Below are 25114 nucleotides of genomic sequence, written 5' to 3'. Positions count from 1 at the left end.
CAAACAAACAACAACAAAGAAGGGAAGGTATCTACTTCTCTCCTTTCTTCTTGGCTCAAAGCTTCTTGATTGGTGCCCCTTCCTCTGCTGTCCTCCCATAGATGCAAGTTGCTGAGGACCACTTGGGGGCTGAGTAATGGGGGTGGGTCCTATGGTTCCTAGCTTGGAGTCAGAGAAGGGGAGTTTCCTTGGTCCTTCTGCATCCTTTGCTGGATAACTCAACAGTGCCTTGAATGCTGTACCTTGTTGCCCATGCTGTCTGGCCTGGGTCATTCTTGGCTCATGTCTATTGTGCACTGGTCAGTGTCCTTGAAAACAACCTCCCTTTCCACCCTCCAATCAACTTGGTTTTTGTGTCTTTCTGCTTCTGCTGGGACATGAGTCCTCTAGGTGATATGGGGATAGGGCAACCATAGTACCTGGTTGTCTGGAATAGCCCCTATTTATTCCTGAAGTTTCAGTGCAATTATTAATCTCCCATTCTTCTTTGAAAAGTATCCTAGTAGGATAATAAGTCAGGTGGTCACTATGTGCCAGGGTCCATTACAACTCAGCTGTAATAACCTTTCTGGGATCTTGTTTACTCACCTGAAAAAATGGAGATGAGTCTCTTTAAAAGGTCTTTAAGATACCCTAAGGGTCAGCCTTGGGTCAGTGGTACCAGCCCTCTGGCCAAAGTGGGAGCCAGGTCAGGGGGTAGGAACTAACCTCTCACTGTGCGGAGAGTCACGCAGGGAATCTACGGAGTCGTGGTAGGGTGGCACAGCAGCCCTGCGCCGCTCCTCCAGGCTGTATGCTGCTGCTCGCCGCGCCCGAGCCTCCACACATGCTGGGCTGTTGCACTTGCTGGTGCCCACTGATGACAGCATGATGCCAGACTGGGAGTCGGAGGTCAAGCTCTCAGAACGTTCCAGGCTCCACGTGTGGCTCTCATGTCTGGGATAGCCAGTGGGGACAAGGCAAGAGGTCAGGAAGGGGTAGAGTGGCCCAGCAGATGTGGAACTTTGGCCACCCAATCCCTATATCTTCATCCCATCTTGGGCTCCTTTGAATCATGGGCTGATATGGAGTATCACAAATGTCCAAACTTGACATTGGGAGGAGGGCTGGGTGCCATGGCTGGGTGAGCTGCAATGTGTAGAGGCCTCTTCCTTTATATCTTGCAGCCATCTTTCCCCTAGCCTTGCCCCAGAGCCCCTGTGTGGGACTCTTTCACCCTCATGGCCCTTAGCCACCTTATCTCAGGACCCCAGCCCCAGTGGCCAGTCTTTGGGAGCTCTGACCATTCCATGGTACTTCTCAGGGAAGGAGGGCCAGCCATGTTATTTCTCAAGCTGTATAAGCCTCTGTGTTTATGTTGATAGATCATCCCTGTTCTGAAGAGAAGGCCAAGGGAGACCACAATTTGTGAGCCAAATTCAGGAGAGGGTGTCAAATAACTCTGGATGAATGAGATAAAAGACAGGAATCCTCAAGTTTCTGTGGGCCTTGACTTACTCACCTGCGGCTGGAGGTGGGCGTGGCTGTGGAACAGTGGTGAGAAGGAGAACACGAGTGGCTCCCAGAGAAAGTGGTCTCAGTTTCCCTCCGGATGACGTGGTCTGTGGCTGGCACATTCTTGGAGATGTACTGGGACAGACAGAGAATTGGCAGGAGTTACTGATGGGGACCAGGTAGGCTCTCGCTGGTGAGGGTGGGAAAGTAATAAGTACTGAGCTCTAGGTGGGGGGAGTGATCAGTGGATGACAAGCGGCTTTGATGTTGGAGTGATTTGGGCTCCAGCCAGCAACTCCCCACCCTTCCCTTGCAAGTGGGCAAAGCGAGGCCAGCCATCCAGGGAGGCAGTGCCTAGCAGGCAGGGATGATCCAGGGGCTGGGCTGGCTGCTGTCCTGGCAACTTGTGTGAGAAGCCTGGCTGACCAGCAAGGCTCAGAGGGGATCCTGGAACACCACTCACATCTGCCATCTGGATTTCTTCGGGGTCTAGCCGGGGGTGGCTGGGCCCATTGGCCAGGCTCCTGTTCTGGTGGGCTGGGCACATGTTCTGCCGGAGGTGGTTGTGCATCTGCTTCCGCTGTTTTCTGCATAGAGGGAGGGTAGGTGAACCTGCCAGGTCCCCTGTAGTAGATGAACTTCCCTCCAGGGCACATGAGTAGTTAATGTGTGGAACCCCACTGCTTTCTAGTTTCGTGACCCTGGGCAAGTTACGGAAGTTCTGCCTATTTTAGTTGCCCCATGTGTGAAACCATTCCAAAGACTGTTGAGCATTAAAAATATATAAACTATTCATGCACATTGCTGGCACTCTCCCTCCCTCATTCATTCATTTGTATTCATTGAGTTTTTACTGTGTTCCAGATACTACTCTGGAGCAGAGAAGTCAGACATGGTCCCTGTCTCATGGATCCTGCAGGCTAGTGGGGGAGGCAGATGATAATCACATAAACAAGTAAATGAACTCGATATTTTCCCTTAAGTTTTATGAAGAAAATAAAAACAGGGTGCTGTGGTTAGGAAGCCAGGGCCCGTGGGACTATTTTACATTGGCACATATTAAATGCTCAATAAATTTGTTTTATAATAAGCGATTCTTATGTCACTCCCCTGTCTAAAACCTTCATTGGCTCTCAGGGTCCCATTTCACCCTCAAATCCTATCTCTCACTGCCTTCCCTTCACTCCAGCTTTCTGCACCCCTGGACAGCTTGTTTCAGATCCCCTGTCCTCTCTGGCCTCTGGGCTTGCACACATTCTAGTCCATCCACCTGGAATACTTTCTTTGCCTCTTCACCTGCTAACTCTTGCTCACAGGCTCCAGCCTAAATGCTGCATCCATGGGAAAACCCTTTCTGCCTTCCAGCTAAGGTTAGGTGACTCTAAAATATGTTTTGTGACACTGGACCACTTGCTTCGAGCACTGAATAAAAGTCTGCTGAAGAAATGGATAAATGCAGCGGAACAGAGGCTTGCTTTTCCCTCAGTTCTTAGACACAATCCCTAATGTGCCCAGGCTCCTCCTCTGGGCTCCCTGAACCCCAACTCCCTCCTTACTCTCTACCAGTCTTTATTGAACTTATCCGAGATGATGGCAGCTGGACCTTCAATCCTATCAATAGAGGTAGTAGGGGTTCAGACCTTCAGGCTCCATCCCCCAGATGATGGTCATTTCCAGCCTTGCTTTCCAGGTAGGAGCAGATGAAACAAATATCATTTACTGTACTACATCATGCTTCAACCTTTATGGGATCCCCATCATCTACAGGATAAATTTAGACTTCCTGGCTTGGCATCAAGGTCCTATGGTGGCATCTGGATCCCAGCTATCTTTTTAGCCTCTTGCCTCCTCTTCTATGATCCAGTTCTTTGGCCCAACTAGTCCAGGCTGCTTCTGTTGCAGGTGTGACTGCCCCATCTGTGCTTGTCTTTAGCTGGCACTCTGCTACCCAAACTGCTCAGCTCCCTGAGCTTATGCCCCGACCTGTCTTCTGCCCAGAGGTGGCCTAGCCTCATCTTCTCTGTGTTCTTGTCTCAGTTGCTCCCAGGGTGGGGACAGGTGGTGCCTGTGAGGTGCCTCCTTCCAGGGAACACAACCTTCTCTGTGCCTCCCTCTTTCTTCCCTAGCACTGCTTCAGCACCTCCTGCTAGACAGGGCACATGCTCCTAGAGCCATTGTGGTCAGCTGTGCATTCCTCTCAGGCCCTCACAATGTCCTTTGATGCCTACACTAGGCTCATTCCCATGAGGACTTGGAGTGGTTCCTCAGTTTTCTCAAGATCACATGGGAAACGGCAGAGCCAGGTTGGAACCCAGACTTGTGTTCTTTCAAGCCCTGTGCCCATGAGCCCGCTTTGTTCGGTCATCTAGGGCTGTCTCCCCACCTCTATGCCTGTTTCCTGATCCAGCCCCTGAGCCCCACAGTTACAAAGGCCCCTGAAGGGGCCACTGGGGATAGGAGACTGAGGCCAGGCATGGTGAGGTACAGGAGAAGAGCCTGTCCTTACAAAAACATTTTGGTGGCCATCCCCTGGCTTGGCCTGTCCCCTTCCTGAGCACTTGCCACTCACTTGGTCTTGCAGTAGGCAACCACACAGACGATGCCCACGACCAGCAGAGCCACGCAGATGCCAGTGATGGTCAGGACCCTCTTCTGGTATAGCTCCTCGGCTTCTGCAGAGGCAGAGTGGACATGAGGAGGTGGGGCAGGAGGCAGGCCTGGGGGGATGCTGGTGCAGACACCCCTGCCCCCAAAGCCTCAGGCTCCCTCAGCCCGGGTCCTGCCAGTTCCCTCCATTCCTCCCTTCTGCCTGCTTCTGGATGGTCCCCCCATATTCCCACCCACCCATGACCTGGTCACACCCTCCCAGATCCCAGGCCCACCCAGAGCATGGGGGTGGAAAATGCAGGGGATGGGAGAGAATGGAGTAGAGAAGTAGAGGAGCGCAACCTAGTCTGGCCAGCAGCACCCCTGCCCTGCTCCACAGCAGCCTGGCAGCTGCAAAGAGCCTTGGTGAATGTGGAGAGTTTTCTTTATGATAATGAACATGGAAACCTGAGCAAAGGCCTGGATCAGATACTTTAGCTTCCCTATGAAGCTAAAGTTGTTGACAGGATGCAAGACCAGAGGTGGGATGTAGGAGGGATGTAAGGGCCAGGAGCATGATAGAGCAGACAGGGCCCAGGAGGGGACATGGAAGAAAGGCCTGGTCAGAGTTGTGGCCTGGCCCATTGCAGCCTCCCATGTCTGCAGGTGAGAAGCCCACCAGTGGCAGCACAGGCCCCTGGCATCTGCACACATCTATCCTTGTGTGTAAAGAACACCCCCACCCTTGCTGGGGAGTTGAGTAAGACTGGGCCTCCAAGCCCCCAGCCTCAACTCTCCTCTCTACTCTCCATGCCTCTAAAACAGACCACTAGGAGGAAGAGAAGCAAAAAGTGACAGTACTGGCCACAGCCCAGAAAGCTCACCCCACCCCACCTGCACTTGCTGGCTGGCCCTGCTTCCCTGCTTAGGAATAAGTGGAGGTGGGATTCCCACATCTTGGTGGAGCCCTGTCCCCTTGGGCTTATAGCATCTCCCATGCAGAGGCAAGCACACAGCAACCCCAGGGCTGCAGACCCTTCAGACCCACACGTGTCCACAACTATGCCTGCCAGAGTCACAGGCACAACCTTCACAAAGATAAACCCATACCTGCTCTCTTTTCTCTCTCTCTCTCTCTCTCTCTCTCTCTCTCTCTCTCTCACACACACACACACACACACACACACACACAGAGTTAACCACACACTCCAGTAACAGGTGCATACACAGACCCAGGCACACCGACCCACAGTTAAGGCTCTCTTAACCTGACCTTTGTCTCACACCCCCATCTTGACTCTGTCCCATAGCCCTGTCTCCAGGCCGCTTTCCCTCTTTACCCCTCAGTTTTCTGCTGTCAGGCATCTGCCTCCACCATTTCTTGGAGACTATTCTGGTCATGGTCACCAAAAACCCCCATGTTCCAAGTCCTGTGGTTATTAAAATGCCTCCTTGTGGGGCACACTCTATGGCCTTGGAGTGGCGCTCCTCGCTGAGCTTCCTCCTACATGGCAGGCTGGTCTTCCCATGTCAGTGGCTGCTCCCTTCTTCTCTACTTGGGTTGGATGGTAGAAGGGCTCAGAGCTCTCAGCCTTCTTTCTTTCCTCTGTCTCCCTGAGTGACCTCATATAGACAGACTTTAAATATCATTTCTTTACATTCTTTCTCTTTCTGTCTCCTGCTCTGATTTCTCCCTAAGCTCCAGACTCAGGTATCCAAAGGCCAAGGCCAACCAGAACCAGTTTCCATACTCCTCCCCATCTCTTGTAGCATCTCTCTCCTGTGGCTCTGGCCCCAAAACACAACCCATTCTGAATCACTCCCTTTCTTCCCATCTTCCCTGATATCTGATCCACCTACAAGTACTCTCAGCTCTACCTTCCAAGTAGGTCCTGGATTTGACCATGTGACCATTTCCACAGCTCCCAACTTAGTCCAGGATGATGCCTCCTCTCACCCAGCGATGGTCACCGTATGGCAGGCCTTTCTGTGTCTGCTGCTCCCTAGCTGCCCCCAGTGCCAGGCTGTTGTCTACTCAAAGCTACATTAAAGTGTAAAGCAGATAATTTTAGTTCCCTGCTTAAAACTCATGATAGTTTCCAGTGTAATTAAAATAAAATCCAAGGTCTAAGGACCCCAATTACTTGGTTTCAACCTCCCTTTGAGTCTTATCTGTGGTCCTTTCCCCCAGTGCTTGGAATCACTGGTGGTCTTTTTCCACTAAACCAGACAAATCCCATTGAACCACATGACTTGGTTCCTGCCTTCAACACTTCCCACCACCCCACCAAATTGTTTGCAGGACTGACTACCTGATGTCACTTTATGGGACAAGCCTCCCCTGACCACTTAGGCACAGTAGCACAATCCCATGACCTCATTTTATTTTCTGTCTAGCATTTATTTTCACCTGATATCTTCCTGTTTGTTGCCACCTCACCCATGAATAGGAGCACCAGGAAGGCAGGGACTCATGTCTGTAGGTTCTGGTGATGAGTGTTTGCTGCATACACACTCCCCTTTAAGACACACACACACACACACACATCTGCACATCCTACACTCACCTCCACACACATACCTAGGTCCAACTGCAAATGCTCAACTTAACATAGAGATATCCCACTGCCCCTCCACGCCCTCGCATCCTTCCCTGAGACCTTGCAAGTGTACACATTCCCCACATCCCATCAGCACAGACGCCTGCAGATTTACCTCATGCATCCTTTCTCCACGATCCTAGATCCCTCAGAGCCTCCACCCCTCCTTCCCACCCAACTTCAGGCTGTGGACACAGACACATTTAACATGCAGACTCTGAGCTCTATCTTCTATTGAGAACAGCTCATGGGGCCAGGTGGTGGCAGAGCTAGGTCTTCCCCAAACCTGCTGCGAGAACAGCCTTGGCATGTTTGTAGGCTCTGCATCACATCTGAGATTCTGACCCCCAGAAGTCCCCCACCTCCGGATCTCCTGCATATCTCTTGCTGGAATACACTGAGACTCTTGGGGCCAGGGCAGAGTCTCTCTGAGCAAAACCACAGAGTTGGAAACAGACCCTCAAATTCCCTCCTAGTCCAAAGAGTCTCCCAGGGGCAGTTGCATAGGGTAGGGAGTCATGTGTCAAATTCAGAGCCAGGGCAAGGGGCAGGCAACAGAAACCAGCCCAACCCAGACCCTTGCTGGTATTGCTCATGGATGCACACATGTGCCATCGTGGGGACAGATCATGGAAGGAGTGATAGTCTCAAGCAGATGGCAAAGCCCAGCAGATAAGATACAGGACAGGGGAAGAAGGAAATGTGGATTATCAGCTACTAGCCTGGTGCAGAATGAAAAGCAATGGACATGAGAAAAGAAAAGAGGATTCAAGTCAGATGGAAAGGGATGCCTCTCTGCACAACTCCCAAACCAGGCTTCAGTAGTTTCTGGACATTGGCCCTTTAAGAAGCCACATCCACACAGGGGCCCTGTCTCTTGTTGGATGCCCACTGGGTTGCACAGCTCAGGAAGGCTCCCTCCCCTGAGGCCTTCTAGCACTTGGTCTCCTCTATGCAGGGGGTGCTACTGTGCGGTGGAGGCACAGTCTGAACCTCAGGGTACACGGATGGCCATGAGCTGCTTTTATCTGCCCCCAAATCAACATAGCTTATTCTAGGACATCTTGATGGGGCCAGGGGAGATTTTTAAAATCATCCCCTTTCCGTTTTTGGAAAGGAAATGAAACATTCAGCACCCATGGGGTCAGGGACTATGGAGGGGGCTGAGCGGATGGCGCAGAGTGATACATAGAGGTTCCATACCCTTTAATTCAAATCCAAGGTGCTCTGGCAGTGCAGAAGAGATGGGGGTAAGAGGGGGAGGGGTGAAGGGAGAGAGGCAGACAGAGATGGGAGGGGGAGGGTGGGGGGAGAAAGAGAGAGAGAAAGAGAGAAACGTTGGTCAGGATTCTTCAGACACCCGGCAGCCAGCCTGTGAGGTGAAAGCAGGTTAGTAATGTCCCTTCCTAGCCCCCTGAGCTCCTTCCCTGGTGCCCAGTCCCCAAGAGCCCCAGGAGGGCTAGAGAAAAGCAATGTTAGAATTCACAGGCAGAGCATGTTCTTTGAAGGTGAGCAGTGGGGTTAGTACCTGGTGGGGAGGCACAGGCGAGAATCAATTGGCAAATGTCTCCCTGGAGGAAAGGGTGACTGGGGACAGGGTTCTGAGGAGTGCCTGGTCCCCTCCTCTCAGCTCCAGTGCCAGCCCTTCAGAGCTCTCAAGTCCTCCTGGAGAGGGCCTGACCAGCTCCTAGCTCATTCACAGGGCCCTTTCTTCTGTTCAAAATGAGGGCAAGATCCCTAGGCCGGCCCCATAACCCTGGCCTGTCCCACAGGTCCGGCTGGCTTTCTCATCTCCTAGGAGCCTAAGTGTGGAGCCTCAGAGTCTGTGAGGAGCAGGAGCACAGAGAGGAGGAGGCTGCAGGCAGCAGGTCACTTTTCCACTTACTGCCTCAACACCCTGGAAACCTGCAGGGGCTGGGCATGGTGCCAAGACCGATCTTGCTACTTAGAAGAGCAAACTGCAACTAGGAGAATGAGAAGATTGGAGAACTTGTGAGTGCCTCATTTAATGGATAAATTAGTCTTGGAAGTGAGATCAATGAATGTGTGGTTTTAGGCACCTATGAGGTAGACATCTACGCCATTGACAGGTTAAATAAGGGTCAACTCTGCCACCTAACTGCTGTGTGTCATTGAGAGATATCCAACCTATCTAGATCTCAGTCTCTTAGCTGTTAAATAGGGTTAAGGCTCAACCATGGGGTCCTGGGAGGTTTGCAAACCTGGCTGTACTTCAGAATCCTCCAGACCAATAGGATCAGGCTTGGGTAGGAGCCCAGAAATCACAACAGTGTTTTTAAAAAGCTCATGTCCCATCCTATGGTGCATCCAGCACTGGTTTGCAGGACTGAGTCTCAGTTTTGCCCTTAATTTGCTGTGTGAATGAGGGTAAGTCAGTTTCTGTTTCCTAATCTGTCAAAAGCACATGTACCCAGTCAAAGGCAGCAGCAAGCAGGCCTGAACAGCAGAGTCTCTGCACACTGTGCAAGGGCCCAGCTCCTGCCGAGCTGGGTTCACTCCCTCTCTGGCTTCCACATAAGCACAGTCAACTTGGCTAGACTCAGGGAAATACGAAGTCGTGTGTGACGTTCTCATCTGCTGCAGAGGAAGGGGAACACAGGCAACTAGCAGGAAGTCCTGAGCATTATTCACCCCTAGGTCTCTCTATGCTTCCTAAAAGGGATTCTAGATGGCTCTGCATTTGGAAAAGGATAGGAGAGGAGGGTGATTCTTCAGGGATGAAAGTGGTCCTTGACTTCAAGAGCCTTGAGGAAGATCCTGGGGCGTGGGCTCCCTAGTTCTGTGCAGGGACCATACCAAGGAAGCACTGACCCTAGCCCTCTAAATATGAGTCCTCTGTGTACTCCTGCTAACCCGAGCCTGGAGGGTGATCTTAAGGTTTTGGCTTCTTTGCAGTTTTGCTCTGAATGCAGAGGTAGGAGAAAGTCATCTTAAGTATGGTTTGTCCACTCTTCTCTAGGATTCCCAGAGCTGGCCAGCCAGGCAAGTTGATGTAAAATCTTGACAGACTCCAAAGGCCTCAGACATTTCACTAAATAGTTAATTCTGGGGTCCAGGGACCTTCTAGGCAGCTCAAGAGTGCTCATATTGTTTGGCTATCCAGCCGTGTTCCTTGGAAAAAACAGCAGGGCTTGACCACGGCCTCCTGGATACTAAGAGCTGGTCTGAGCCCCACTTTTGGACAAAGCTATTGTATTATATGAGGCAACTGGGACCCAGTAGTTCCAGGACACTTTCCTAAGGTCACACAGGAAATCAGAAGGCAGAAGGGAGATTGGAGGCTCTGTTTCTGGTCTTTTTGGACTATGCTTTGGCTAGTTCTGCTTCTCTGGTGAGGCCTTTCTGGCTAGTCCTGAGAGCAATGACTACCTGGAGAAGCAAGGAAAGGCTCCCAAAGCACTGTAAGAGTTTTCATCTGTGTCAGTCCTCTGGGAACCAAATCATAGCATCAGCAGAAGCTTCCAGGTCTACTGATGGTGTGCTGTTTAAGTCAAAGGCTATACTGTTTAGGGAGGACCAGTGATGGTTGGCATGATTGGTGAGGTCACTGGGGGCCTGGCCAGTCACCAGGAAGACAGCCTTCTTCCTGGGATGTGCAGAGAAGAATTCCGAGGGGCCTACAGCTGCATCTACCCCAGCTAAAATATGAATGTCCCACTCATATTCACTGCCTGCCACTCAACCAGGATGGGGTGGTACCACTGAGTCACAGGAAGGTCCTATTGTTCAGAAATTTGCATACTAACCAGTAATCATGGCAACCTGATGCTGGACTTTCAGCAGGGCGAAGCTATCCAGGCAATATGCAAATTGTTCAATCCACAGTCACAAGGTGCCTGGACAAGGAGGCAGTGATGTGTGTGCAGATGTGAGCATGTACTCCTGTGTTTGCATGTGTGTATGCAGGGGCGAGTGCATGCTTGTGGGTTAGCGTGTGTGCTCATTGATATGGAGGCATACACACAGACAAGCTTTGACTCTCGGGGAGGACAGGGCCTGTCAGTGAAAGAAGGAGAATCCTTTAAGTGCTACTGAGGTTAAGGCCTAGTTTCCTTATTCTCTGCAAAAGGTAACCTGGTTCCAGGTGGTCTGGGCAAGGTCAGACGCTTTGATCTGGAATGCTGGGAGGTGGCCTCCAGGGAGTCAGTGCTCCTCCTGCCCTCTCCATGCCAACTGTAGCTGGGAGAGGTACTAAAGTGCACTCCAACGACAGTGGCAGGCTGTCTGCTGAGCCCCTCACATGTGTTGCTTCGTTTCATCCTCACAGCAGCCTGACAGGCATAAATGTGACCCCCGATATACAGACAAGAACACAACTCCAGAGGGGTTAAACGAGGCCCAGAACTAATAGGCTGGGCCCCTGGCATTTTCATCCTGCTCTCTTGGAACTAGAAGCTTGCCACTTCTTTGAGCACATTTCACTGCCTCTGTAGTCACTATCTACTAGAGGAGCACACAAAGGGCTCTCTGGGAAAGTGCTGGAGGAGCACTCGTCCTTCACAGAAAGGTAACAGTAATGGTATCGAAGACAAGGTGGGAGGGCCACAGGCTGCATTTGTAGCCTGTTTTGGGCTCCTGGGGCTCTGCTGACCCTCCCAGAAGATCCAGGCTGAAAGTTGAAGCAGCCCAGCTGGCAGAGAGGCCTTGGACAGTGGCCCGGGTTCCGGAGGCTCTGCTGCTCTGATTCAGGAGGGGCCAGGACTGCCTGTCCAGAACAGTCCCATAAGCCAGAGAGGCTCTTGGCCAAAGGGTGGGAAGGAATATAACCTACACTGCCTGTCACCTGGCCCGTGCTCAGCCTGGCAGCTCTGCCCCCTCTTGCCCTACAGTTCTCCACATAGACTGGACCTGATTTTGAAATTCTTCCAGAGCCTGGTTTCTAGAGAATTCCTTTGAGCCACATGTCCTGCCTACATGCTCTGTCCTTGTCCCCAAGGGCTTCCTCCTGGCTTCTGACTGGAGGGTCCTGTGGGGAGCCTTGCCTTCCATGCTGTGAAGACAGTTGACCTTCTGGGCCTACTGGCCCTCATTTGCTGGGGTCCCTATGCTTCTATTGGGTTAAGGTAGGGAGTAAATTTTCAGGCTTTCCTGCTGTGGTCTAAGAAGGCTTGGGAAGGTTCATTTCTTTACCCTGACACCTAGACTCCAAAACTCTTTTTCTCCATGAGCTACCTCCTAGGTCCCACCTTTGGCGTCTCCCAGAGTTCTACTTCCCAATGTCCAGGTACCATCTGGATGCTCTAGTTCCTAACTCCTCATAGGACCCAGTTGTCCTATGGACAGGAGGGGATGGGCAGGGGCCTAGTCTTCTCTGCAGGATAGGATGGGTGACATGGTTCAGGCCTTGCAGACCAATGGTCCATTGGACCCCAGATGGAATCTGTGGGCAACCAGTGTTGTTTTGCTCTGCTGCACCTCCACCTGGTGGTGCTGGAAGGAACTGCTTCGAGGTCCTAATATAAACACTGCACAATTACAGCTGCATCCCTGGGTCAGCCACAGGGCTCACTTTTTTTTTCTTTTTGTAAATTATGTAAACCAGAACATAGAGAGAGCTCCAACCTCAGAAATGGAAGAAAGAAAAGGAATGAAATATTGAAAGTGGATTCAGACCGGAGATGTCCTGGGGAGAATCACCAATGACCCTTTGATTCCTCATTCTCCTTATCATTTATTTTCTGAGCAATCCCCAGCCCACCTCATCCTGTAGCCACACAAATGTCCTCTGGCATCCATGGAGAACACTGCCACGGGTGGTCTTCAAACTCCCCTCCTCCCCGCTCTGGTCCCCAAACCCCAAACCAACATTACTCTGGCCTGAGCAGAAAATAGTTTTTTGAGACGTTTTTCTTTCTCTCAAGCACACCAGCACACACATACTCACACTCACTTCCCAGACTCATCATCAGCCTGACATCCTCAAACAGCCTTCAGAGGCCAGGGAGGGCTCTATAAATGCCTCTTCCCATTTCTGGCCAGGCTGTCTGTCACCAGAATGGGTAAAGAGACCCAAACAGGGTCCTGCTGCTGCAGAGAGAATTCAGCATGACCATGCCCAGGCAGTATAGCTGATGGATGCCAGGGGGCAGGGGGTGTATCGTTCTCCTCTGCACAGGCTTCTGGTGAGCACTGAGGAGTGAGAGGAGCACGGGACACCCCCACTTCCCTCCCAGTCATGATAAGCAAGGCCCCATCCCTCCCACAGGGGGAGATTGCCAGTCACCAGGGAAGAGAAGAAATAGAAGAAAGAGACATACTGGAGAAGTTGACCATTGCGAACTGCTGACACCTGTCCCCGGTGTATCCCACAGGACACCTACCAAAAGAAAGAAAACCAGAAAGAGAGAGCCAGGATAGCAAGACACAGGCATTGCAACACCCCGGCACAGGCTCCTGCCAATGCCAGCTGGGTTCCTTGCCACCGTTACCATTTGTACTGGCCTGGCCACTCTGCCCCTTACCTGCAGCCCTGAATTTTAAACCCAAGGATTAGGCCAAAAATGAAAAACAAAGCAAAACAAAACAAAACAAAAGAACTAACAAACCAAAATACAAAAAAGAAAAGAGAAACAAAACAAAACAGCCAAAGATCAAAACAACCAACACCCCTGGCCCTATGCCCTACATTGGGGGGACTGCACCCGGAAGCTTTCTAAGGAGCAGGGACTTGTGTTTGTATCTTCAAACATACTTTGCTTAGGATCTGGCATGTACAATCGCAAAGGCAGTTTCTCCAAACATCTCTGTCCGAAGAATCCGTTTGGACATCTGGAGAAGGAAAAGGGGAAAAATCACAGAACAAACTGGCATCATCCGCGAGGCTAAGGTTAGAAATCAAAGTGCACAGTGATGAATGAGAAAAACCAAGTCAGGCACTTGGGGTCACACTTGTAGCTGAAGGGGCTGGAGTTGGGGCTGGGTGGAGGGCTCTGAAATCTTATAAACCTCTCTAATAGATGTGGCTCCGTGGGTGGTGGGAAGGGGTGGGGCAGGGGGAGGATGATTTAGGGAAGCGGGGAGGGGGAAGAATGGAGGTTATTGTCTAGTTGTACTCCTGGTCCTGAACCTTTCCTTCTTACCTGCCTGGTGCCCCATGAAGCCAGTACTGCAGCCCGTTAGTGCCAGGCAGTCAACCTTAAGGGAGACCAAGTTCTTAGGAGCCACTCCTTTGGGCCCTACTGGAGGATTCTCTCTGGGGCCCTGGGCAGGTTTTCTCATACATGAAACTCCCAGAAAGTTCAAAGCAGAACTCTGGAAGGCTGTACCCAGATTGTGTGTCCATGACAAAACTGACCCAGAAGATGTTTGATCTGTTCTCTCAAAGAAGGTTCTGTGGCCAAATAAGTTTAGGAAATCCATTCGCAGGGCTCCTCATTGCAGCTTACATTAGCATATGAAAGGTTATAAAAATTTTATAGGAGGAAGTAACTGAACTTTCTAGTATGTCCCAAATTTATTTGATCATGGAAGGCATTTTTTTTTAGAGGAACCTTTGTTGAACACAGTTTGGGGAAGGCTACCCTAGAACAATAAACATGGGGAAAGCTTAGTAGGGGAAGGGGAAGCTGGAGGGGAGCTGGAATTACCAGCGTCCCAAAGCTGCCTTCCTGAGGCCGAGGGCAGGGGCAGGTTGGAGCAGGCTCACTGGGGGACCTGGAGGCCTGTTGCACATCAGGGGCCTACTGGCAGCCAGCCTGGGCATTCCTGCCCTTTCCCTGTGACCTGCTCTTCCACTGCAGCCTCACTCTGCCCTACATCTTTCTTCCATCTTGCCTTTCCTGCAGCTCCAAGGCACCACCCACTCCCATGTCCCTGACCTTGTCCTCACCCCCACGGTACACTTCCTTCTGCTCTTTGGCTGCCACCTCTCCCCTCAAGCGAGTCTCAGTCTTGCAGATTTCTGGCAGCCCTCTATTCTTTTCTGAACCCCAGCAAGTCCAGCTAGCTGAGGAGAATCTTACAAACAGGGCTGGACTGACCCCTTCCCCACATGTCCCTACTCAGGGATGGTCCTATGTTGCCTCGGCCTGGTTTTCCTTCGGAAGTTAGGTAATAATCGGCTACTGTTCAACATGAATCAACCTAAACTTCCTCAAGAACTGAAGTGTGCTTTACTCCTTCACCTCCTGGTGTATTCAACCATTCAGGAAGCCCCTGGGGCTTAAGTGGGCAGTGACTGTTGGCTGTGACATATACTCATGAAACCCTGTGGCCTCATATCTAGAGGACTGGGGAATGGGAGTGGTTGGTGGGCAGAGAGCTCGTTGCTCAGGACCCTGATGGCAGCTCTCTGGGGGAGATAAGAGGTCATCGCTGAAGTGGTAGGGGTGTGTGCAGGTACACCTGGCCAGGGTGGGGGTGAGGGGCTGGGAGGGCTCTAGGACAGTGGTAGGGGTGGGCAACAGGCATGCATGCTGATCCTGTTGAACAGAGGGGTTCAGGTCCCTCATCAATCCAACCTTCTCTGATCCCTGGCCTTTGTCCCAAGAAAGATGGGGATAGTGGCTAAGGATTTCCAACCAACTCCAGCTCTTCTTCCTCAGCACTTGGACACTGGTGTGGGGATGGGGACAAGAGGAGGAAAAGTGATTTTTTTTCAAATAGAAGTACCTTTGGGGTGGAGGATAAAGACCCAGGAAGTTGCCAAAATGACTCTTGGAATCCACAAAAGAACAGAAAAGAGATAAGTTTAACTGTGTTCCATGTCTGAGATTAGCCTGGCTCTTGGAGTCAGGTAACTCAGTGTATGTCTTTGTGTGTGTGTGTGTGTGTGTGTGTGTGTGTGTGTTGGTGTAAGAGAGAGAAAGGGGAGTTCAGGGGCAGGAGGGCACAGAGGGGAAATATATTCCCATTGCTAATAAGCAGGGCTGCTGTACCATGACTCTTGGAGACCAATGACAACTAAGTCTATTCCTGTATCCTCGATCCCACATACATCCTGAATTCCCTGACTTCATCCTCATATGTTTCACGGCCACTGAGTCACACAACTCTAGGGGGTACTATTGACACAGTCTATAGCACAAATGTGCACCTTGGAATGGTGCAATATTATAGTGCTAGTCTTCTTGCCTTGAGAGTGTCCCCCCTGTTTGAACAAATAAGGCCTCAAGGAGGGGCAACGTAAGGGGCAGGAAGGCCTGGTAGGCGGTAGTGCTCTCTGGGGCTCTAGCTCCTTCAGGGGGCTCCTGGACACTCCTATCCATCTCCTTTGTCCTGCCTATTGAAATTGGGATTCCCCTAGTGCAGACTTTGGGGGTGGGCCAGGCCTCCACCTCTCTAACCTGCCCCCAAGACCAGAGTGCATCCCCTATCAACCAGGGCAGGAGTATGAACTCAGTGTGGGTGGGTGGCTGGCTGGTGGCTCGTGGGTGCCACTCAAGCAGGGATGGACCCTCTGAATTTCAGGGGCACGGAGGACAGATCAGAAGGAGCAATGGGTAGCAGCCTTCCCAGCCCTTCCCGCTGAGTCATCAGCTATGATGCTGGGAAGGTCTGTACCCAGGGCTGGAGAAGAGCAGGGGTGAGGGGGGGCAGAGAGGAGAGCCCACGGGCTGCATCTGGGGTGACAGAGGGGTCAGGGACCTCTGCCTTCCCCTTCCCCCACCCCACCTCCCGGGCCTCAGTTTCTCCTTTTGGTAGCCTGGGGATAATGCCATGTGTGCTGCCCTTACCTGGGGAGAGAGGAGGATGAAGGATGAGGGTGTGCCCCAGGCACTGGCGGGGAATAAGGGTCTCGGAGTCCATGAGGGGTGGGTGGAGATGTGGTGAGGATGAGCAGGCAAATGGGGTGGGATGGGGGAGTCGCCTGATCATGGGTGGGCTGGAGAGAGCAGAACGGATGGGGATGGACCGATGGCAGGGGAGGCATGCCACTGGTATGTGCACAGGGCTGGAAAGAGAGTCTTGTTCTGTCATCATCCCCTGAACCAGTCCCCAAGAGTCACGCACCAACCGTGCTCAACAAACACACGGAGAGAAGAGGAGAAAGCAGCGAGAGGAAGTGTGGGGGCCCCTGTCTGGCCCAGACAGGAGACAGTCACCTTGATTTGGATCCCCATTTTCAAATCCCCTTAAGTTTTCTTTTTTAAAACAAAATTCAGTATCAGTGACACTGTTTCTTTTGGCACTGAGTTCCAGAAAAACAGGAGGGTTACGGAGTGTGCCTGCTTTCCAACACTCCCTGTAGGGCTTGAACCAATACACAACAACAAGTGTAAGAAAACCAGGAAGGAAAACTGATTTTTATAGAAACTGGAATGAAACTGACCAGTGTAGTTTCATTATCCAAGCTAAGCGGAAATGCAAAAAAATCAAAATAAAAGTAAACAAACAGCACAAATGGTAAGACGTGAGTTCCGTTTCCTAAGTTCTTTCCTTTTTATTCCATTCAGGTGTCATCAGGAATCCCGAGAGGCCTGCCCCCCTTCCCTCCCAGCTTGCCCACCCCCAGAATGGCCTCTGGGCTCTGCCCGGCCCCCTCCCCCCTGCCCTTCTCCAGCACAACTCAGAGGACCTCAATCCCGGCCAGGGATGTTCTTCTCCCCTTCGGGCTGACAAAGGGAGCCAAGAAAGTCAAATCCATGAGCCCTGATTGGGGCTGACCAGCGGGGCCAAGATGGGGAGGGGATAGCTCTGGGTGCCAAGTTCAAGTTCTAAGCCGTGAAACCCAGTTGTCCTGGTGGGGAGGGAAATAGGATCAGGCTCCTGCCTTCTACTCCCCTTAGACTTGGCCAGGCAGGACCTGGGCTCCTAGGGGTGCAGCCTTGCTGGCGGGGTCCTCTGGTACCTATGTATCTTATTCCTCCTTTTCCCACAAGAAACTCCAAGACTAGAGCTTGGGCCCCAGAGCTGGCTCTGCTCATCCCTGGTGCCTGTCCTGGGGGCTGAACCTTCCCTATCTGGAGCCTGGGCTGATTTTATCAACAATGCTGGATCCATTTGAGGGTCAAGGGGTCCAAGGGGCTACGGAATAGGAAAGACTTGGCGTATGGGACATGGGAAGGGGGATGCAGGATTGGGCCATCCCTATTAGTTATTCCAAGGCCCTTGTGAGTTTGAAGTAGGTCTAATCCAAAGAGCTCAGAGCATTTTCAAGGCTAGAATGTTCCCCGGGGTCTGTAACTAATGTGGCTGCCTCTTAAAGGAAAAAGCAGGGAAGGCTGAGGGCTGAGGCCAAGTTGAGAACTTCCCTGGAGGACCTGCTGTTGCTCTTGGGACTCTTCCCTGAGGTTTGGGATGGGAGGAGGGTGGGAAGGGGATGGTAGCAGGTGAAGGGTGGGACCGGGGAGGAAGCCAGCCAAGGAGGCCAGCAGGGGCTAGAGCCACAGTCCCGCTTGGCAATGGCAGCCCAGCGACCCCACCCTGAGGATGAGTGTGAACAGGTGTGGACCCTTGTGACCACATGGTAGGTGGAGGGGGTCTTTAAAAGTCCTGGTCTTCTTGACAGGCCCATATTCCTAGGAAAGGCTGCAGCTAAGGAGGAGGATGCAGACCCGGCCTGGGAGGGCAGAGACAGGGGAACTAGAAGTGCTGATCTGACCTCGTCTGTAGGAGCTCAGGCCCCTCTCTAAATCTCCGTCAATATTTTAGTGGTCTTTGCCCAGATGCCACAAGAATGGGGCAGTTTTGGCATCTTGCCAGGGCCCTAGACTTGAGATGCTCTGAAAACCCCAAGTTGTTCACTAGGCCCCCTTCCCACTCCTCCCCAAGATCTGGCCACAGCTTGTGCTGCCCTCCCCAAGCTCCCTTCCCCCTCCTCTCAGGCCCACCAGAAATTCTGTCCATGGGCTTTGGGGGGGCCCAGCTGCCCAGAAGACCCTGCTGGGCCTGAACAAGGCCTCCATGACTGCCAAGCTCCCGCCTACCCTGTGTGCTCTGGGGAGTGGGTGGTTCTGAGCTCCTTGGAGTGCTTGCTGGGGCCAACCTGACCTCCTCCACTGGGCAACACCCACAGTCTCTGTTGGTATCCTTTTACTTCATGGAGAGGGGGCCGGGCTAAATGGGCACAGGCAGCACTTGGGCACAATGGTCACTGGGGTGCTGTAGGGCATTGAAAGCAGCCAGATTCAAGGGGTTCTGGGCAGTCCACTACTACTCCCCTCAAGACTGCAGGAGTAGGACCCTCAGGAGCCAAGGGCTTGGGAGCTTGTGGTCTGCCTGACCCTACCAGGTTCCTCATTGCTGGGGAAGATGCAGCTTGGGACAGAACTAGTTTGGAGAGTTGTTGAGAGATGGGGAAGGAGGACAGAGAGAGAAAGAGAGCGAGAGAGAAAGAAAGAAAGCCCAGTGCCTTAGACTGGCATCCCCATCTCCCTAACAGTGTTGGTGAAAGGGTGGACATCAGGAGATGGGGTGCACAGGGGCCTAGCAAACTGGTACAGCAGGAGCCCATGTGTCCTGACATTTCCTCAAGTTCCAGAAGGGGCTAGAGCTTACATTTCCTTATATTCCAGAAAGGTCTAGGAATGGGGCCAACCTTGCTGTCTGTACCCTTTGGGGACCCCTTGCCAGTGACTGGAAGCACACTTTTCCTAGAGCCCTCCACTTCTGCCCCAGCATCTCCTACCCTGCTCTCACCCCATGCTGACTCCACTGGTCACTTACTTGCAGGAAAGCTGGTTGATGCCCTCGATGTAGTAGCAGACGCCTCCATTGACACAATAGGACTTGGCTGTCTCGTTGCACTTCCGGGCATGCCCCGACCAGGATGACAGGGTGGTGCTCACTGGAGGTATGAGAGACACATGCCGGTGACCCACTGAGACCACCTCTGGGTCCCAGGAATCACTTTCTTCATGGCTTTTCATGGCTTATCCCCAAACTGGAAGGTCATCAGAGACTGCAGACATGACTGGGCAGGGGAGGTCTAGTGGTCCTTCTGGATTGCCAGTGAGGCAAAGTGGGAGGCCACCACAAGCTCTAGCCATCTGTCTGTGTGACCCTGCATGCATGCTCCGGGCAAACCTCTAAAATCTTTTCATTTTTTGGAGGGGGTGACAAGGGAGCAGAAACTGCTTCCTCTGCTGGAATCAGGGCCCACCTCCACCCCTTCCCTCCTGTCTCCCTTGGGGTTTCCACCACAAGTGGATGAGATGCTGACGTCTGGTGTGGGCAATGGTGCCGGGAGGAGACACCTGTACCTGCCTTTATTGTTCAGGTTCTTGTATGTTCAGCGGGTGGCTGGAAGGAGTAGGGACTTGAAAGGAATGGCACCTTTGGGACATTGCTGTTTCCTGAGAGCTAGAGATGTGGGTTAACCCTAGATTCTACACTCTTTCCCCTCTCTGCCAGGGATGGACGGAATGCAACAAAGGCCAGTATGCCCTGTCTCCAGAAGCAGCAAGGGTCTCTTCGTATACTCCCACGCCAGGCAGCCCCGCTGCTCTCCCACCTCATCAGCCTTTGCCTCTGGAGGGAGCCTCCAGACCTCTGAAGGCCCAGACTGTAAATCATGGGCTTCAGGTTGTTGGAGAGGAGATGGGGCTGAGGAGGGCCAGGGCAGCTGGGATGTGAAACTGGCTGACAGAAAGACTGGACTCTGAGGCTATCGACCCAGACTGTAAGTTTGATTTAGCAGACTCATTTGAAAAATCAAAGTTAAGAAAGCTCTTCTCCTCCATCAGAGGAGGGCATACGGAAAGCTGGCTTCAAGTGAGAATTCTTGCATCAAAGTCAGTTTTCATCTGTAAGATACTGTCCTATGCTGTGTGTCTATACTGGGCTGCTAGAAGGGGCTCCTGCTCCCCACTCAGCTCTTGGGGGCTCTGAGGGCCTCTTACTTCCACCCAGCACTAGCCTTGTGACGGAGATGGCCCATCCTGCCTTGTCCAGCCCTATCTCCTCAGGGGTATTGAGTTTCTATGGCTCCTGTCAGTCATGGGGAGGGGCTGAGAGGAGGGGGGCAGGCACTTGGCGCCCTCAGTGTTTAGACATGTAGGGAGACAGATGGAGCGTGGGGGACTGGGAGCGTACACACAGCTCTGCCTCTGTATATGTCTGAGGAGCTCACTGATAAAACCCAGCGGACAGGGCCAGCTCCCACCTTCCCCTCCCCATCATGCCGGCCGCTGAGCTGGCATCCTTGGCCCCATCCTGGCTGAGGTCTCCCCTAAGGCTCAATGGCAAACCCAGCTGGGACCCACATGCTGGCTGGGGAGAAGAGAAAGCTTCACGTTGGTGTCTGTCCCACTTCTGGGTCAGTGAGACCCAAGAAACTAAGAAAGGGCCAGAAAAGAAAAATAACTGAGGTGATCATGCCTGAAGTTATAAAGTCCCATTTCTGGGCAGATCCTGGAGGTTGTCCTGCCCTTTGGTTACACTGTAAAGGAGGAGTGAGGAAAGAGAATGGCAAAGTGCCCACGCAGAGTCACAATGTGTGTTGTGACAAGGCCTTAAGGCTGCTGGCCCCTAGTTGTGCAATCTTGACAGCTACCCAGTCCCCTGCGAAAGAAGACGTCAGCACCAAGTCTTGCCTGGAGCAGATGGATGCAAAAACAATGTGGACCACAGGCCTGGGTCCTCCGGGGGGCCTTGGCTAAGCCAGAGAAATCTCAGCCTGGGCCTGCCAGGCCCAGCATGGGTCCCTCTGCAGTCATGGGTGGCAGAGACTGACAGTTGCTGTGCCCTCATTGTTATTCCTCCCAAGCTGAGGGAGCAGTGGACAGCAGTAAGGTTGCTGGCAGGGAGCGCAGCTGCACATTTGGGCTTGTCACACATACATGCCTGCGCTCATGGAGGCCTTGGAACACAGATGACAACTGAAGAAAAATGGACCCCTGAGCTGTGGTACATGGAGCCCTGGCTGCCAAGACCACATCAGCATGGAGATGAGGCCGAGGACCCAGAAAGGCAAAAAGGGAGGACAAAGTGGAGGGCTGGTCATAGAAAGTGTGGCAGAACAATGACTGCAGGCCTTCCCACCTCAGAAAGGCCACTTTCTAGTGACAGGACCTTCCTGAGTCACAATAGGCCAATTCTTGTTGTGGGTGAAGCCACACTCCAGGGAGATGTGCATGCTGCAGGGGTGCATGCACACCACGGAACCAGCAGGCTGTGCTGGCACACACATGTCTCAAGGCAACAGGTCTAGACTCCCCCGTCAGTGTATCTATATTTCTAACCCAGTCCTCCCTTTGGAGAAGCAAAGGTGACATGGATTCTCAATGGGAAGTTTTAATTACTCCCCCCTACCCCCTTTTTTTCCAGTAGTGGATTTAACCCAAGGATGCTCTACATCCCCAGCCCTTTTAAAAAAATATTTTTGAGACAGGGTCTAAGTTGCTGAGATTGGCCTCAAACTTGAGATCCTCCTGCCTTAGCCTTCCTAGCAACTGGGATTGTAGGCCCATGCACTGCCCCTGGCTCCCTAACTGCTCCCTTGACACTTGCACTTGAATGGCTCACAACCACCTGAAACTCAACATGTCCCAAACTGAGCTCCTAGTCATCTATCCCAACCATCGTCTCTATCTTTCCCTCTGTCAGTAACCAAATGGCACACACCCAAGTCCTAGAGGGCATCTTATATTTCTCTTTTATTCCCCAGTACATCTCATCCCCAAGATTCACCATTTCTAACTCCTCAAGAGGCTCCATGCCTGTCTCCCCAATTTCCCTTCTAGTCCAGGCGTGTCTCTTCCTTGGATGACCACATGGTCCCCTCACTGGTCTTCCTACCCTCATCTCCACCTTCCTGCCTTCATCTCTGACTTTTTGCTTGGCAGCTGCCACAGTGGTCTTTAAAAATATGTAAGTTCCATGATGGAAGTTCTCCAATGGCTTCCCTTTGTACTCAGGATAAAGCCCCAACTCCTTCCCAGGTAGAATCTGGGCAAAGATAATAAGCCAGGAGCCCTCCTGCCCAGGACGTTCCCAATATCAGACTCCACTGGCCTCCCTCACCTTCCCCAGTTGTCAGGCTCCTTCCTGATTTTTCCTATTTGCTTCATCTATTTCTGCTTGTAGTACTTATTCTAACCTAATTAAATGATGAGGCATGCCATTATTAGCTCCTTCAATAGAATGTAAGCTCTCTTAGGGCAGAAAGACATCTCTCATGTTTCACTGAACCACAACATCTAGCAGAGTGCTGGGCACATAATAGGTGCTTAACAAATATTTACTGAATCAATGAATGAGCAAATTAATATCTGATTCTTTGGAGAAAAGAGCCTTCTATTGCCAGCCCAGGGACTAGTCTGATATCCTTGGCTGATGATAGCTTTTCTATAGGTTTTAAATGTAAATATTCCTGAGAGGTCATTAGGGAAATGAAATCAAAGCCACAATGAGATGCCACTTCACACCCGCTAGGAAGGCAGGAAAACAGAGGGATAATAACAAGAGGTGGTGAGTTTGTGGAGAAATTGGTAGTTCGTGCATTGCTGGTGGGAATGTAAAATGATGTGGCTGCTTTGAAAAGTAGTCCGGTAGTTCCTAAAAAAAACTAAACAGAATTACCATATGCTCCAGGAGTTCTAAAAACCTATGTGCATACACAAACTTGTTCATGAATGTCCAGAGCAACAATATGCATAATAGCCCAAACATGGAAACAATCCAAGTGACTTACTAATCCAAACTAATGAATGGATAAATAAAACGTGGGACATTCATACAGTGGAACATGATTTAGCCATAAAAAGTAACGAAGTACTAACTCATGCTATAATGTGGCTGGACCTTAAAAAAACATTACATGAACTAGAAGAAGCCAGGCAAAAAGGCCACATATTATATAAATCTATTTGTATAAAATGTGTACAATAAGTAAACCCATGGGGACATAAAGTAGATTAATGGTTGCCAGGGGCCAGAGGGAGGGAGCAATGCTAATAGGTATAGGGTTTCCTTTTGGGGTGATGAAGATATTGTGGAATTTGTGGTGATGTTTCATAACTTGGTGACTGGGTAAAAACCATCAAATTGTATACTTATTTAAAAGGATGAATTTTATGGAATGTAAATTATGCCTCAAAAATTAATTTTAAAGAATGTCTAGAAGGGACAAACCCTGGAAGTCATTATCAGCCGTTAGTGACTTGGTATGGGTGGGTTCTTCAGGGTCTTCCTTCAAAGACTAAGCAGGAGCAGGGTGGAGAGGCAGCTGGTGCTGTGGAGCCATCTCCGCATTGTCTGTTGCTGCAGCAGCTACTTTTCTCCCTTGTTCATAGAAAAATCTTTGCTTCTCTTTTGAGACCCAGACCTAGCACCTCTTGATACGTCTAGGTTCTCTTCTCACGGTAGCCTGCTGCCCTTTGGTGCGGTGGACTGTCTTCTCCCTGCCCTGTTCTAAAAGGCAGAGAAGCCCCAGTTTTTAGCTTCCTGCCTTGTGAAGGACTTGATTGGGGGCCAAGACTGAACTCCTCAGAGCTCACAGCAGAGCATGCTGAATGTGCAAGTGAGAGTACACAGCTCGCCTTTTGTCCCCAGCTACAGGACAAGCCTGGGTCTCTGCAGGACTTCCATGGTCCTATAATACCCCACTTCAAACCTCTGGGGCAAAGTCTGATATCCTGGATCTGGAATGGCTACCCTAGGATGTCTCTGAGTTCCCTTTCACCTGGGACATGGACGCTGGTTTCTCAGAAGTGGCTGATTAATTTGTTGAAATTTCCACAAACTTCTGCTAACTCCTCCTTCCTGCCAGCAGCTTGGGAAGGTTGGAAACCTCTTGTGAGCAGGCAGAGTTGTGACGAGGGCCTGCTCTGGTTTGGGGAAAGAGAATTAGGCTCCACCAGAAAGGAGCCGGAGCCCTCCAAGAGCCAGAGTGATGTCCCTTGCGCAGCCTGCAGCTCCTGATGCCCCGCCCCTGTAGCTTTGGCTTCCCTGGGGCCTGGGAGGGCCAAGCCAACCCACCTAGGGATGAGTCAGAGGGGGGCAGGCAGGGCCTGCACCCGATCTCCGCCCCCTCCTCAGGGTGTGGTTGCTGCAGGTCTCCTGGCTTCTGTGGATAAACAAGGAGCCCAGGCATCTCTGCCTGTGAAAATGTCCCTAGTCTTCTGGTCACCTGCAGTGGCCCTGTTCAGCTCCCCACATGAAGAGCAGGCTCTTGCCTGCATGGGCTGCACAGGGCAGCAGAAGAGGTGTGTACTCCGCCTGCATGTGGGTTAGGTGCACAGGACATCAGCCTGAAGATCACCAGGAATCTCATAATTTTAGGGGGAAGAGACTTATAGATCAGCCTCAGGAGGGGAAAACTGAAGACTAGGGAGGTGGGGCAACATGCTCTGGGTTGAATGACACAGAGCTGGGACTAGATCAAATCTCTCAACTCTCCACTGCCCTGCCCTGCGTCCCTCCCACCAGGCTACAGGCATGAGGCAAGGAACCCTGTGGGCAACTGGATTCCAGATCTGCCCTCCAGCCCCAGCCCAAAGGCTCCACGCTCTGGTTCTGCAAAGGATCAGAGC

The 25114-nt window shown here is 51.7% G+C and overlaps 1 protein-coding gene across 3 annotated transcripts in view; it reads right to left on the bottom strand.

Annotated features, from left to right (window-relative positions):
* The window catches only part of Nrg2 (neuregulin 2), a 184192-nt gene that overhangs the window by 4006 nt on the left and 155072 nt on the right, over positions 1 to 25114 (bottom strand). Inside the window, exons 4-10 of one of the 3 annotated variants that reach the window (XM_058584286.1) lie at positions 19308 to 19428; positions 12959 to 13017; positions 7884 to 7907; positions 4064 to 4166; positions 1958 to 2081; positions 1502 to 1629; positions 709 to 936 (exon numbers count right to left, since the gene is read on the bottom strand). In XM_058584286.1, coding sequence (XP_058440269.1) covers positions 709 to 936; positions 1502 to 1629; positions 1958 to 2081; positions 4064 to 4166; positions 7884 to 7907; positions 12959 to 13017; positions 19308 to 19428 — 787 coding nt within the window. Of the gene's footprint in view, positions 1 to 708; positions 937 to 1501; positions 1630 to 1957; positions 2082 to 4063; positions 4167 to 7883; positions 7908 to 12958; positions 13018 to 13392; positions 13470 to 19307; positions 19429 to 25114 lie in introns of all 3 variants that reach the window. The other 2 variants (XM_058584287.1, XM_046460482.2) reach the window with 2 other exon arrangements.

Source organism: Marmota monax, unplaced genomic scaffold, assembly GCF_021218885.2.
Source record: "Marmota monax isolate L192 unplaced genomic scaffold, Marmota_monax_Labrador192_F-V1.1 WCK01_AAM20220418_F8-fsc00006, whole genome shotgun sequence".
Taxonomy (NCBI): Eukaryota; Metazoa; Chordata; class Mammalia; order Rodentia; family Sciuridae; genus Marmota; species Marmota monax.
This window is presented reverse-complemented; position numbering and strand designations above follow the sequence as displayed.